Source organism: Melopsittacus undulatus, chromosome 3, assembly GCF_012275295.1.
Source record: "Melopsittacus undulatus isolate bMelUnd1 chromosome 3, bMelUnd1.mat.Z, whole genome shotgun sequence".
NCBI classification, from domain to species: Eukaryota; Metazoa; Chordata; class Aves; order Psittaciformes; family Psittaculidae; genus Melopsittacus; species Melopsittacus undulatus.
The window spans coordinates 64,390,520-64,405,903 of NC_047529.1; the positions used below are offsets into that span (position 1 = coordinate 64,390,520).

At 39.5% G+C, this 15,384-nt stretch overlaps 1 protein-coding gene across 1 annotated transcript in view; it reads left to right on the top strand.

Annotated features, from left to right (window-relative positions):
- Nucleotides 1–15,384, top strand: part of SLC35F1 (solute carrier family 35 member F1) — a 244,908-nt gene that overhangs the window by 204,625 nt on the left and 24,899 nt on the right. Inside the window, exons 4-6 of the mRNA XM_034061113.1 lie at nt 2,325–2,484; nt 6,690–6,846; nt 11,555–11,607. Coding sequence (XP_033917004.1) covers nt 2,325–2,484; nt 6,690–6,846; nt 11,555–11,607 — 370 coding nt within the window. The remainder of the gene's footprint in view (nt 1–2,324; nt 2,485–6,689; nt 6,847–11,554; nt 11,608–15,384) is intronic.

Genomic DNA, 15,384 nt, shown 5'->3' on the forward strand with positions numbered 1-15,384 from the left:
GAAAACTGTTATTTAAGCTCACCTGTTCAGTGCTGCACTGCAAGGAAATGGGATGGAGGTATTCACACCTTTACAGATGGCTATGAGCAGTGTAAGGAGTAACTGCCCCCCTGCTGTTTGGTACCACCTTCCCTCCATCTTCAGCACAGAGGATGGGTGCTCTGTCTTCCAGTGCAGCTGATGAAGAGCACACATCCAGCACTATGACATGAGCTGTGGATTGAGAGGGGAGGTGTTGAGTTTTGTCCACATCCCATACACTGAAGAATGAGCTTCCCTCAGATGTACCACCTATTGCTTGTGCACACTAGGGCTGCACTAGTAAAGTGCTGAAATCCGCAGCAAATGAGAAATGTGCAGAGGATGTTATCCTTGCAGCAGTGACCATCTGTTCTGGCTGGATTGGCCCTGTCCCTCCTTGCAGTGCCAGGAGAAGGCAATGTGCCACCTTGCCTGCGCCATATGCCTGGATTTAATGAGCATGCCCAGTAGTCCTGCCACCATCCCTCCCTGCCCCAGGAGACAGCTGCTTCCAGCAATGTGACTTCTGAATTTGTTCTTGTGTCTTGTGTATGCATGGTCTTGCAAAGACTAGTTACTGTTAGATGTGTTGTACGCTGTACAAATTACAGGCTTTTCAGGGGCAGAACAGATGTCCTGTGCAGATGAAGGATCTTGTGGCAGTTCTTTCAGACCTTCTCCCTTTTCACTTTTGGTCTGTGAAGGATGGCATTTTGAGGATTGCTAGAGGAAGATTTCACTGTAAAGAGGCCTGTCTATGCCTTTTGTATTATTAGCTCTCATCTTAAAAACAGAACTTGCTTTTAGCATGGATCTTTCCCATTTGTAATTTCCCTCATCTGCTCTGCAGCTCTTTGGGGCTGCTTGAGCCTCCCAAGAGCAGCATGGTCCCACTGCAGAACCAGTTCTCTTCTGAAGGCTTTTTTCACTCACTGTCTGGAGAATCTTTGAAATGGGTGGGTTTCCACTGCACACTCTTGTTTTTCAAAGTTCCAGGCAATTTTTCCTCTGTCCAAAAATCAGCTTGTATATTTTTGCAGATCCCACAAATTTAATATTTGTTACATAGGTATCTCGCATGTAAAGAATAATTTTCTAAGCACTGGAATTCTGGAATTCTTGAAATCATCCAAAAATCTTGTTCTCTTCAGATAATGTGTGAACAGACAAAGAATTTAAAAGGGATGTGATAATTATTTGATAACACTTAGTGTGCTTAGTGGAGAATCCCGTTGAGAGAGCAAGTCACAGGTAATAGGCCCAAAGGGAAGAGAAACCAAATTGTATCATCTAAAATCAAGGTAGCAACATCTGGAGTAGTTTTCCAGAACTATGAACACAGTCTTCTCCTTTGGCTATTCCAGACATTTTCATTAGGAAATAGATGCAATCCTATAGCTCTGGTTCCTGCTGTACAGTTGGTATTGAACAGCAGAGTTTAAAGTCAAGTTTCTTTGGATGTTTCTTATCCAAGATTTTTGTTTCCTGGTAACATACTGATAGTTTCTGAAACATCTTTCAATTTTGAAGTCTCAAGGACCTCTCACAAATATTTGGTGCTTTTCTTTTTCATCACGGGTTCTCTGGGTTAATTGCTGAGTGCCTCTTTATAAAACCCAATACCACAAACCACAGTTAAAGACTGTTTCATAACACTTCTTTGAGAAATCTCTTACCCAGAGTCTATTGACAAGAAGATTTTGCTTCTTGCTCTGCAGGCAAGGTATTGTTTTGTTTTGTTTTTTCCTTCAGAGGCATATGGGGCTATATTTTCAATGAGTTAACAGTCCCCACAGGGGCCAGATTTTCCATAAATATTCTACATGCAGAACCTTCTTGATTTATTCAGCCAGATTTAATAAATCTGGTCAACTTTATGAACATTCCTGCTATTTGGGTGTGAAATTACTGAATTAAAGCATATGTCTAAACTGCAGGAAAACTGCCCTCAGTCTTTGTCTGTTAATCACCAGAGGTGAGGACCAGATGGAGTGGTGTGGCTCTCTTTTGGCCCAGGTTTTCTTCCCATAGATTTGAAATATGCCTCTGAATCCAAGAATAAAACAGTGATTTTGGATGTTACTGTAGAGCAACAGGGCTCCTGAATTTGTGGAATAGTCATGAACAGAATAGCCCTGTCCTGTCTGATGGATGATACGATCACTTGAATATACTTTCTTTCTGGTAGAAAATGCTGTTACTAACTAAATAACCCTGCTCCTCTCTGCTGGAATTTATCCTACTATTTTAAGCAAAGTGTTAGCAGGTTGATTTGTTGGTATTTTTCCTCTCTTTCTTGACAGCTCCTAGACTGTTTTGTCATCCCAGTGGTGATACTCCTCTCCTGGTTTTTCTTACTGGTACGATACAAGGCAGTACATTTCATTGGAATTGTGGTCTGCATTCTGGGCATGGGTTGCATGGCAGGAGCAGATGTCCTCGTTGGGAGACAGCAAGGAGCAGGTGAGTAAGGATGATTGGGTTGTATGACCAAGTCCTGTTCGGAGAAAACAGTGACCAGAACATAACAGACTGGAGACAAAAAAAAAAAGCGAAAAAATTGGCAAGAAAGCCTGTGGCTTCATGGATCCAAAGTACTATTCAAAGTTGCTTCTTTGTCAGGAGGCACAGAGAACAAAAATGGGTCAACACTTAGAAGTCAGCACCACTGCAAATGGACTTCATGGGCCCTGTATCTTCAACACAGGTCACCCTCTGTTCAGGCAGGGGGGACAATACTTGTAGTTTCATTCTGTTTTGGCTTAGTTGTTTGACTGCATATCTCAGTTGCTTCCTTTCCAAATTGGTTACATCTTCAAGTCATAAGCACCTCTTTTGTCTACTGTGTACCCTAAATTCTCCTCAACTTTGCTCTATTTTTTGTACAGAGGCAGGATCACTAGGTAGATGCTAAGAGAAACTGAATCTGCATGCTGACTGTACCAATTGGGTTTTGCACACAGTCTAAGAGTAAAAGTTTGGGATTTGCCTCTGTCGTTGAAGAGAACCTTCTTGTGTGTAAAATATTCCTTTTTTTTATGTACAGCATCATATGAATAATGTGTGTGTAGCTATTAATGCAGACTAGAGTTAGATTTCATCAATCAACTTTCCCTGTCACATTGATTTCTCTAGTGCCAACCCAAATGATGTGGGAAGGCTAGAAATTCCTTTCAAAGATTGTCAATTAGGCACAGTTTTCATTCTTAATTAAAAGCACTGAATTGTGAGCTGTGCATAATACACTGGGATTTAAAATTCTTTGACTCAGCTTTCTGAATACAAATACAAGTACTGTAAGAACTGCATTTGCCAGTATGCTACTAAATAAAACAAGGGAGTTTGTGGCAGTACTCACATATCTCCCTGCCCCCTTTTATCCCTGTCCTTTATCCTGAAAGCAGACTTTTAGTTCATTGGTCTCCTCCAGAAATAACCCTGCCCCAGTGAAAAAGGAAAGAATATACTCTCTACTGTGAAATCAGCCAGCCAAAGCTGCATTCGGAATGGTTGATTTCAGAGGAACTGGGATTTCAACTCTGGGTTCCAGAGAAAACATCCTGTACTCAGTAGTCTAGAGAGTAACATGGTAGGGGAGGTGAGTTCTGGCTCAGCAGGAGTGTGTGGGACAATGGACCTCAGCAAACAGGGAACAGATTGAAGAACACTGACACTTTGCCATCAAACTGCAATAATTAGGTATTATTTGCCACATATTCATTACTAAAGCACAGGTATAGCTGGTAGGTAAATTTGTCCAAAAAATTTCTGTTAACAGGCCTTTTAATTCGACCTACACATGAAAAAACATGCTTATTACTATGTGGAGAGACTACAGCTTTTTTAAGTGGCAAAATAATGTTATTAATATTGTCCTTAGCAAAGTAAAATATGTCAGCTGCTGTAATTTATCTGAAAGGGTAAAACTATACATTAAAAATCTGTGATAGTTTACCTCATTTTATTGTATCCTGACTGATCTTTTACACATTACTCAATAAGAAAAGCAATTATTTTGTGTTCTATGACCTTACGTGTCCAGTATACCTTAAAATAACACTTTCCTCAAGTAATCCCATTGGTACTTGTGCTCCTGTAATACACAGGGGTCTAAAATACAGAGGTCTAAGTGTTCGATCGAGATTTTGCAAAGCACTTCATAGCTCTTGCTTACCACAGTCTCTGCAAACTAGTCCCTTCCATCCTGTTAATAAGTATATTAGTGTATGTTTTGTCTAAGGTGAGACACATTGAGACTGATATTTTGATATTATGATAATTACAAGCAAAAGCAAAGAGAAACATGTTGAGTTTTAAGGTAAAAATGTGGCAAAGTGGCCAAGTGAGAGTATGAAAAGCAATCATGTCAGAACATAGTTCACATTGAAATTATTTATGCTACCCTATAGTCCACAAACCATTAACTCCTCTCTGGGCTGTATGAATTCTGCTTCTAGAGAACATTAAAAATGCTAATAATGATTAATGCAAGTTGTGTTTTGCCAAGCTCTGCCTTGTGTTTCTTCAGAAGAATGACCTACACCATTAAATTGGTCAAGTGCAACTGTATTAACCTAAAAGTCTTTACAATGCCTCTAGTCAGTCCTTAGCAATGTAGCCACATGTGGATCTTGTATCCATGAAAATACATCTGTTAGGATATGTCAGGTTTGGGGGAAAGTTCGAAAGTCAGCCCCTTGAGGAGCAAATAAAAGGTATTTGACAAGCAGGATGATAGGAACTTTTAGTAAAGAAACCAAAAATATAATATAAAACATTTTTATGCCAGTATATAAAGTTTTGATACACTAACTTCCTGAGTACCATATATTGCTCTAGTCATGGCATTTCAAAAAGAAATTACCAGAAAATAAGCCCATAGAAGCAATAGAGAAAGGTGAAAAAGCTATTCAAGGGCCTAAAATGGCTATATGACTATAGGCAGACTGTGACCTTTTATCTCTCAGAAAAGACAACAAAGAGACTAAGATAAAGGTACATGAAGTCTTCACTGGTATGGAGAAGGTCAATAAAGACTGATTCTTAAATGTTTCTCATAATCAGGAAATGATGTGATCACCAATATAATTTTGAGGCTTAAAAGCTGAACACGCGAAGTACTTTTTAATGATAAACTAAAAATATACAGATTTCACATAAATTAGTGAAGAGTGCCTCAATTGTATGAAGTTTAATTGTTTAATGCAAATTCCATTTTAGAAAATTCCTAATCTGCCGAGAACTGGCTGATAAATATCCCCCTGTGTTTCCCTATTTCTTTATGCTTTCTTCAGCCACCCTGTCCTGCCAGAGGAGGATTCTGGGCTAGGCAGACCCATGCTCTGACCAGATCTTGGCTTCCTCTTCTGGGAGAGCCCTGGAGGCTGAGGCTCACACACTCTGATCATGAGTGCGCTTTGGAGAGGGCCATCACGGTGTGGTGCTTGGGGCCATCCCATTTATGTGAAAATGCTCATCCTCTGAGCTTTGTTTCACAGATGCAAAAGGATGATATTTTTATCTCAGCAGTTCAGCACATCCAAGCTATAAGGTCAAAAGCTTTTTCAGCATTACTTCCCCGAAGTGTCAGTGAGTAGCTGTAATAAATACCAAATGAGTGAGCTCAGTGAGGGATGATTGCAGCCTCTTTTGGAACATCAAATGCATCAGGGATAGGAATAGGTTTTGTGAAGTGCTCATGCTTATTTTAAATTAAGGGCATCTTCCGAGGCTGACTGCAAAAGAAGGCTGAAAGGAAAATAACTACCGAATCTTAAAAAGATAAATAGTCAAATATAAACATGCTGTCAGTCGAGGTACATGTGAAACAGAAATTCAGTGGGAGACTGGATGAGTACGTGAAAGAGAAACCTAGTAATGTTTGATAAATACATAGAAGCCACATCTCCTCTGAGCTTAAAACTGGTGAAGACTAAAACATCATTAGAGGAGGTATTTTAAACTTTACCTCATTCCTATTTGTCCCTAAACAACTTACACTTTTCTGGCACATATAGCCATTTTTAGAGACAGGATACTGGGTAAATGAACCCTTGGTCTGTCCTCTTACAACTGTACTTTTTTTCATAAGTTTCTTTTCACTGAAAGTTTCAGCACTGTAGCTTGGAATGAAAACTGAAGGCTTAAAAGAACACCATAAGGAAAAATGTTGTAAAGGTCATTTTGAACCAAACAGAATGTTAAGCTTCCATTTTTATTTACTTCAGTATGTATTTTACAAATCCGTAATAACAAAAAGGCAGGAACTCGATAAATCAAGAGGTATTTTTAAGGAGAAAAAGTTTTTCTGCTCTATATAGGTGAGTCACATTCTACCTGCAAAAACAAAATAATAGTAGTAAAATAAAAAAGAATAGTCAGTGAAAAGTGCCACTTGATTTCTATATTTTTTTACAGATTTTTCAGGTTCTTTCAGATTCTCTTATCTACAGCAAGGATGATGCTTTCCCTTCACCTCTGCTAGATTTTTGCTGGGGTATTGAATGACAGCTGGTGAATTGATAGGACATTTGCATTCAGCTTATTAACCCGGATATGTGCTACTTAATGACTGAGGATTGAAATCTCCAGCAAAGATTTTGTAATGGTTCTAGACAACACATGGTTGTTTTGAGGCATCCTGATTTTTTTCCCTTGTTTATTCCTAGGTGAAAATAAACTGATAGGAGATCTCTTAGTACTGGGTGGAGCAACACTATACGGCATCTCAAACGTTTGCGAAGAGTATATCGTCCGAAATCTGAGTCGAGTGGAATTCCTGGGCATGATCGGACTCTTTGGCTCCTTCTTCAGTGGAATTCAGCTGTAAGTGAGCAGGTTTGAGCCCCAAGGTCATTCAAATAAATGCAGCTTTAGCTTCCGATGAGGTACTGTAACCCTCTCTTTGAAGGTAGCCATAACCTGTGGAGAATAGGTAACCTGTAATTCCAAAATTTGCATTAGTTTTCATATTTCTGATTGATGGATTTGAATAATAACACAAATTTGTACGTAAGTACTCTAATTCAAGGACTGGTGTCCTTGAGTAGTCACATGGGGCAGGAGGAATAGAAGATACATTCTACCGTCCTGTTTATGGATGACAAGTAGATACTTCACATGTTGGTCTGATCTGTGAATAACAAAATACACAGCTCTCTCTTTCATAGTTCTAAAAAGTCATTTAGTTTTCTAAACAGGTAGAAAATATGTCCAGTCAGAAGGCATTTTACTAATTGGCTTGTTCTGTGTAACTACATTATGATATGACAGAAATAATTAAAATGCCTTTAAGAAACAGGCCTTTTCACTTCAAAATGCTTAGTGCTACAGTTGATTGTCGCAGAGATTCCAGGAACTGCTGAGACCTGTCTATACTGACATGTAACTAATGAGCAACTCACCTGCAAGCCTAAGAGTTGAAAGGTAGTTTCCAGTGCTGTAATACTGTGACTGGTGAAAGTGTAGTAAATGTCACCATGCAAGATTGCCACATTTTATGCAGATCTGTCACTGGCTCTTGTCACATAGAATAACTTTTGATTATTAGTCAAAACCAGGTTGCTCCCCTGCATATCTGAGCTATTCAGCTTCTAAGAACAGAGACTGATCAAAACAATGGCCCACCAATTCCCACTTAATTAGTTCTGTTTCTTTAGCTAGAAAACTTATTACATTTATGAGGAATCTGAAACTGTGACTTAAAATTATTTATATTAACTGGCTGCTACACAAGCAATTCCTTTTTTAAAAATACAGAATTCAAGAGCATGTAAATAGGCCTAGTATCTTTGGTTAAAACTTTTGTTGCCTACAGTATTCATGATAGTTATGTACTAGCTGATTCTCAGGGCGTCCAAGCAGTGCCCTTGTCTTGCTCTGTGTGCATGTTATGTGCATGTCTCATATTCCTGAATTTAATTAGAGTGCTATTTTCCTCCCTAGAACCAAGAAATTAGTCATAATTCAGAGTCTGTGAGTTGTTTTGGTGGGGTAAAAAGCTGGTTCTGGGACAAGGCATCTGTGTATGCAGAGTACACAACTGGAAGGAAACAATAACAAACGATTTATCTTTTGAAAGACCTAAGGTTTTCTAGTCAACCTTTGGCCCAAAAGTTCTCACCAGCAGCTTTTTCTCTACCAGTCCCTACAGCGTATTGCTGCTAGTGCTTTTGTGGCACTTTATGAAGACTTGACCATACTTAGCTCATGTGTGTACTTTTTAAACAAGGTGGCAGAAGCTTGCATAATGAGAGAGACCAGTAATGTTTCTGCTACTCGGTTCCATGTAGCCATTCAACACCCTCTTACCTTTACCTATAATGGAGAGCAGATGTCATATAGTTATGTGTTCACAGATGCTTAACCTAACTGTATCAGTTGTTTGAAAGAGAACCCAGCTCCCCATGTTAAAATAGCAGACTCTTTCTCCGAAACACTATTGGCCATTTTGGTGCAACATGGAACCTTTAGGTCCTATAAACTGAAGTAGTCTAAGGAAGGAATGTCCCAGTATGCTAGACACAGCAAAGTTTGGTTAGCATCCACTAAGTGATTGAGGATGGGGAAGATGTGTGCTAGTATCACTGGAGGTTGAAGTCTCATGTTTACAGGGAACGGTACAATTCTGAAGAAGGGAAGGCATTGAAAAATATGTAGGACTATGCTGCATGTATGAAGCACAAAACAATACCCGCAGGTGAATGTCCCTTTTATTGACATACACTGATCTCAAAATATATAATTGCAAAAAGCTGTGGTATTTGCCTTTTATTCCTTGCGTATTTACAAATATCTACATCAGTGTGGGTGGTTTATACTAGTTCGTGCTTCAACTCTAGTACAAGGTTGTGTCTCCATGAGGACTTTCAAGTAGGCAGTTGTTTCCTGGACCAGTTTAGCAAGAGTGCTTAATATTAGACCATAAGGTAAAATAAACCCAGATAATGCCTGTTGGACAGCAAATTAAGGGCTAAGGTGTCAGGGCAAACAGTGGAGGAAGGAGTTGGCTAACTACCCAGACATGGTGGAAAGAGGAGTTTAGTGGGTTGAATGTGATTAAAGCAGGGAAGAACTGTATATCAAAAAAAGAGTAGAAATCAGTTGACTGGATTTGGAGATATAGCAACTACCTAGAAAATGGCAATGATGCTGTCTGATGGAATCACATAATCTTAGAATAACCTACTTTGTAATGGATCCCTGAAGGTAATCTGGTTCAAGCTGCTACTCAAATCAACTCAAAGCTAACTTCAAAGTTACATCAGGTTTCTCAGGAACTTGTGCATTTGACTTCTTAATATCTCAAAGAACTGAAATTCCAGTCCTGCTGGGCAACCTGTTCATGTGTTTGACAAATACTTTTTTTCCTTATAACTAATCAGAGTTTCCCAAATTGCAACTTGGGTCCATTGTCATCCATCCTATATTTTCAGTAACTACCCATAAAGTAAAGACAGCAGATTTACTGTTTCACCTGCCTTTCCCTTGGTTTAGCCTTATCTTCTTCACACTCAACAAGTCCTCCTGTTTCAGCATCTCCTCTTACATCATGTGCTCCAGCTGCCTGACCATTGTGATGGCACTCTGCTTTACTCTCTCCAATTTGTCAATGCCTGTCTTATTCTGGGCAGCCCAAAATTGGATACAGTACTCCAACTGCTGTCTCACAAATCATGTCTTTCAACTTGCTGGCCAAACTCTTACTAACACAGCCCAGGATGCTGTAGGCCTTCTCTGCTCATTACACATTACTGACTTATGTTCAGGTTGATGTCCACCAGGACTCCAGGGTTTATTTCGAAAAAGCAGCTTTCTATACAGTCAGCTCCCAGCCTGTGTTGTTGGATAGGATTATTCCTAGGTGCAGGCATTCATGTTTGCTTTTATTGAACCCTACAAGGTTTCTCTTGGCCCTTTTTTCAGACTACCTTGTGCATAGTCCACCCATCTAGTCCATACCTCTAAGGATCTAAGGATCTTTTGTGAAGCTTTGCTAAAGTCCAGGGAGGTTATATCTCATCTTCTCAGTCATTCCCTTCCCTTTATATACTGACCAGTCATAGAAAGCAGTTAGCTTGGTCAGGTACAGTTTGCTTTTGAGAAGTCTATGTCGGCTGTTTCCAGTTGTATCTTCATTTCGTGCAGTCTTCTGATGAGATTTACTCCTTAATCTTCCCAAAGGTTAGCGTAAGGCTGGCCAGGCCATACGTTTTGCTCCTTTTGAAACCAGATGTTGCATTTGTCTCTTTTCAGTCATCAGGGACCTACTCCAGTCACCACAACCTTTCAAAGGTCATTGTGCTTACAATTCTTCAGTGAATTGCTCTTACTCTTCTTTGTTTCGCAGAGCATAATGAATCACAGACTATACCATATTATTTTATATCTCTTTTGTATTGGATAGGCAATACTATGAAAGCAATGTTCCTACATTTGAGTTACAACAAAACTTGTTTGCCGGAACGAGAGACACTGCAGTATGTTTTTATGATACTCTTCAGGAAATGCTGATAAAAGAGACATATGCCTTATGCATCAAAGACACTTATAATTTAGTTATTTTGCGGACAAAATAATCTTATTATTCTGTACACAGTATTAGATTTACTACACATCAGCAGCAAGCAAATTAAAATTTCCAGTATGCAACTCTGTAGACCAGATTAATCTGGAAAGCACTGAGTTCCTGCAGTTTTACTATTAGATTTGGTCTTCCACATGCCATCTTTTGTACCAGGTACTTTGTTTTTCAATCTGAGTAATTACATGTTTTATACTTGTTTAAAATGGTGCCCAGACTAGCATGCAGAGTTCTGCACAGCGGGAGTTACCTGGAAACCACAGATCAGAGAAAATGGTTAGCTGAGTAAAGACCTAGATCATGAGATATCTAATCTCCAAGGACCTATTTGCCTGTATTGGGAAGAGCTGACTTGTTATCACCTTAGAATTTTCTGGATCTGTGATTTTGATGTGAACGTATAATGCAAGACTTGCAAGATGTTAAAAGTGGGGTTTTGTGGCTTGGCCTGTCCTTTGCTTTGTGTCCTGACTTTCATTGCTGTGACTATTTGATCTCACTCAGTGTATAACAAATAACAGTATTCTCACCAAAGCCAGCCTGTAATATCTATTTATGTGACACAGCAGAGCCGCTCTGAAGGGTGAATAACTCAGACAGATACATTATTAATTACTGAAGTTCAAAACCTTTCACAATATGAAGTCAGAAGGGTACATTAGAATTGAACATATGGGGGGATAGGCCCTTTGGGCAGGTATAGAGATTTGGAAATAAACCTGTGGAAATTTTATTCTCTCACGTCTGATTACTGCCCTGAAGATCTTTCAAATATACAGGCACAGGGATAATACCAGAGTGGATTAGCAAAGTCTGATTGCATTTGGTTCCTACTGAGATATTTTGTCATAAGGTTATTTATGTTGTTTTGTCCAGCATTTGAATCGAATAAGTGTAAGTAATTTAACTTTTGTTCTCTTCCATCATATTTTGCCTTCTCTTCTCTTATAGTGCAATCATGGAACACAAAGAGCTGTTGAAAGTTCCCTGGGATTGGCAAATAGGTAAGAAAGCACTTTACCTCACTGCAGATAGTTGCTGAAGGAGGCATGGAGACATCCAGCGTTTGGGGAAGCAGGCACAGTTTCACAGGAACCAATGTCTGTCACTTTTCCACCAGTTACTGCCAAAGGTTGAACCACATGCTTCATCACTGTTCTAAAATGATATGTCCTCCCACTGCCATCCTATGCCTTCCTTGCACCAATAGGTTAAGCATATGTGTGCCGTAAGATAATTATGCAGAGAGCTGTGAAGTAAAACAATAATAGGGTTCCAGTTCTAAGATTCAGTTCAACATGTGGGACAAATAAATGAGGTAGTCATTAAGAGCCAAACCTTTTTCAATGAATGTTAAAGAAAGAAAATAGAACCTAACAAAAAACCTAAAAAAGTACTTCCATTCCATATTATAGCCTCAAAAACTCATTTCCAAGGGGAGCATTTCTGTATGCAAATGGTTAATTGCTTTCCAAGTAGTTTCAGTGGAATATAGCAGATGTGTCTTTTAGACAAGTTTAGGCAGCATTGTGCACAATGAAGCTCCTTAGAGTGTTCTGCTATGCAGTGGATTGCATTTTCCCATTTCAGTTTGAAAGCTGAGTTTATGATCTAAGACCCCCTTCTAATTAGTCCAACAAATTACTTTCTTTAAAAGCAAATCAGCATTTAGGACAGTCCTTATAATCACTTTTTTTCTATTTATAACAATGGAAAAAATAAAAGAATACTCGTAGTATAGGGCTTATGTACTTAGCAGAGGATTCAAGCTTTGGTAAAACCTTGACAATAGTTTGTTACCTAGTTTCAGCATGAACATCAAAATGACACCTCAGAAGGCAACTTGCTACCTGGGGAATCCCTGAGGACAGGAAATACATGTTATGGAATACACTGTTCCTTTCTTTAAACTTATTTCACAATTTCCTCTAATCGTCGTAAACCTCAATGAAAACAGTGCACCTTTCGCAAAACACTGCACCTAGAAGCCTTGGAAATTTGATGGTTGAGCTGTAAAACTAAATGACAAATCAATTTAAAGTATCCATGGAGAAACACACTCAGCTGTGTACTATAAGTGTATTGGCCTTCTTTAATCTGAGATAATTAGCATACTTGCATCAGTGTTTATTTGTACTTCTTGATAAGGAGCTCAGGGACATAATTAGTCTGGTACTGATGGAAGTAGCAGTGGTCATAGTGAATTAATCTGCTATTCATGTAAAAGTCCATGGGAGTTCTGTTGTTACTCAGTATCAGTTAAATGTACTGTTAAACTAGAGTCTTACTTGTTCTGTGATGCCGTTAAATGTCACTGAAAGTTAGTCACTAATTCTGAAGAGTCCCTATGCTTTATGAGGAGATCATCTTGGCAAGAGCATCATAGGTATGTACTTGTTTCATTAGAGCAATAACTGGATATGTAATGTAGTTGAATATGGATGAAATGATGACAATTATGTGTAGTTCTGTTTTCTTCCCTGGCTTCCACTGCACTTGGTGTGCTTTCCATTGCATTGGCAGTGATACGAGGTTGTCAGTAGTGTCAGGGTGTTCACAGCCTTGTCCTGAATAGTTATCCACTATGACAGACTCAGACCTGCAGTCCAGCAGAGTTAAATCATCAGCCTTCTGAATGGTAAAGTCACTACCTAATAAACAGACAACCTAATAAATAACTCAAGGTGGCCTGTTGCCATTTGCCATAATTGTGCTATTAAGAATGGATGAGCTACCTTTCAGCTGATGTAAAATGCAAATTATTTTTGAATATAATGATCTAAAGCCGATCTGTTATGTCTGTCATGTTTAAAACAGGCTGTGGCCCTCCTGGTTTGAATTTTTGAAATTCCTCTGATATATAGCATAATCTTTACACTGAGTATAAACCAGGGTAACTCTGTTTGAAACCTTGAAGGTGTAAGTATTAGTACTTGCTGCCAACCTGACTGAAAGGAGAATGATTATACTGCTCTGAGTGGTTTAATATGAGACCATGCAATGTTTTGTAGAGTGATAGGTGAAATAAGAGTAAATAAACTAACATCAGTTTTATTTAAGAGAAAAGACAGTTTGAATCTCCAAAGAAGTGTCCCTTTTTACAGGGCGGTTGAATATTTCTGGATGGTCTTTATTTGAAGAAGACAGTGTGAAAAATCATAACTGATTCAGTTTTATCCCAATGTAATGATAGCTTTTGGAGTAAAAATGTGAAAGCTAAAACATGCAACATTCAACCAGCATGCTCAGGAACTAAATGGAAGTTCCCAAGGCATGTTAGTTTTGGTGGTACTTGGGCTACTTTAGAGCAGTCCCTGCAGGTAAATCCTACCCATCTGTGTGGAGATGCCTGGCTTTAAGAGAAGTGGGGAAATACTGAGGGTCTGGGACTTGTTCAGCCTGCAAAAGAGAAGTATTTGAGGAGTTACTTACAAAGCAGTTATCAAAAGAACAGACAAGGTCTTCACAGTGGGGCATGGCAGGAGGATGAGGGACAACAGGCAGAAGCCAAAATGGGAGATTCAGACTGGATAAGAGGAAAATCTTTACCCTAAGGACAGGCAGGCAGTAGAGCGGCATGCTCAGAGAGGTCATGTAGTCTTCATCCTCAGAGGTTGCAAGACCAGGCTGAGCAAAGTCTTGAGAAACTTGTTCTGATGTTACAGCTGAGCCTGGTTTGAGCAGGGTTTGAACTAGGGCTTCCTTCCAGCCTGAATCACTGCACGTTTCTCTTTATCAAGTGCCCAATATAGACACTTGTGAGGCATTCACACCCAACCAAGCAAAACTGGTGACCTTACCCACTAGGGTGAACACTGACAGATGAGATGGGATTCCTTCCACCAACTTTAAATACCTGGGATGTAGACATCTTATTTAAATGAATAGTCTCCCTTTACATCAGCAGCAATAAACAGGCATGATACAAATCATACTACGCTAAAGTTGATGTCTAAAAGAGGCTGGACAGTCTGCATCCTAAAATTTCCCAATCACTTCAGTGACCACCGATCCTCAGTATGTGTCCAGAGTTAGGTGTAATGAATCCTACTCATAGCTGCCTTTATGCACATTAAGGCAGTTCAGGACAATGCCAGGACATCTGAAAGGAGACAGTTACACATCACGAGCCTCTCAGCATTTAAGACAGAGCAGCTTATCAGCAGGTCATTAAAAAAGCACCTCCTAACTTACCAGCTTGTTTCTGTTCAGTGTCTGAGCACTGAGTCACTTGATGCTAGTGACTCGGTGCCTCAGTAGACAGGCCCCAGCACCTGGAACTGCAGCAGTAGTAGCAATTCCCAAGGCTGCCACTTGCAGTTCCCAAGGAAGCTGAGGCTCCAAGCTTTTGACTTCAAATATATTTTAAGTCTGAAAATTTGCTCTCTAAGAAGCAGTATCTGAAAATCATATGACGTTATTTCCAATTTGCTGTTGTCACTACTAAATGCTGTCCAGCTGGTGGATGTTACATGTAATTTAAGATGTAAATGAATGACACTTTATATTCACCTCTGATAGGACAGCTATGTTTTAAGCAATTTTCCACTGGAACTGAAATGCCCTTTGGAAAAGCAGCCTGTGAAGTGCATGTAGTTGGCTGGCAAATAATGTGAACACCAAGTCAGTACCATGAAATTATACTGTTGGTTGAGAGTGCAACCCAGCAGAGCACTTGAATATACGTGTTAAAACCACGCTAACAGGAGCTCTGCGGACCAGCTGGTGGTTTGCAGACTGTTCTTTGAGAATGCTGACTTTGGGTCCAAAAGGTCTTTTGC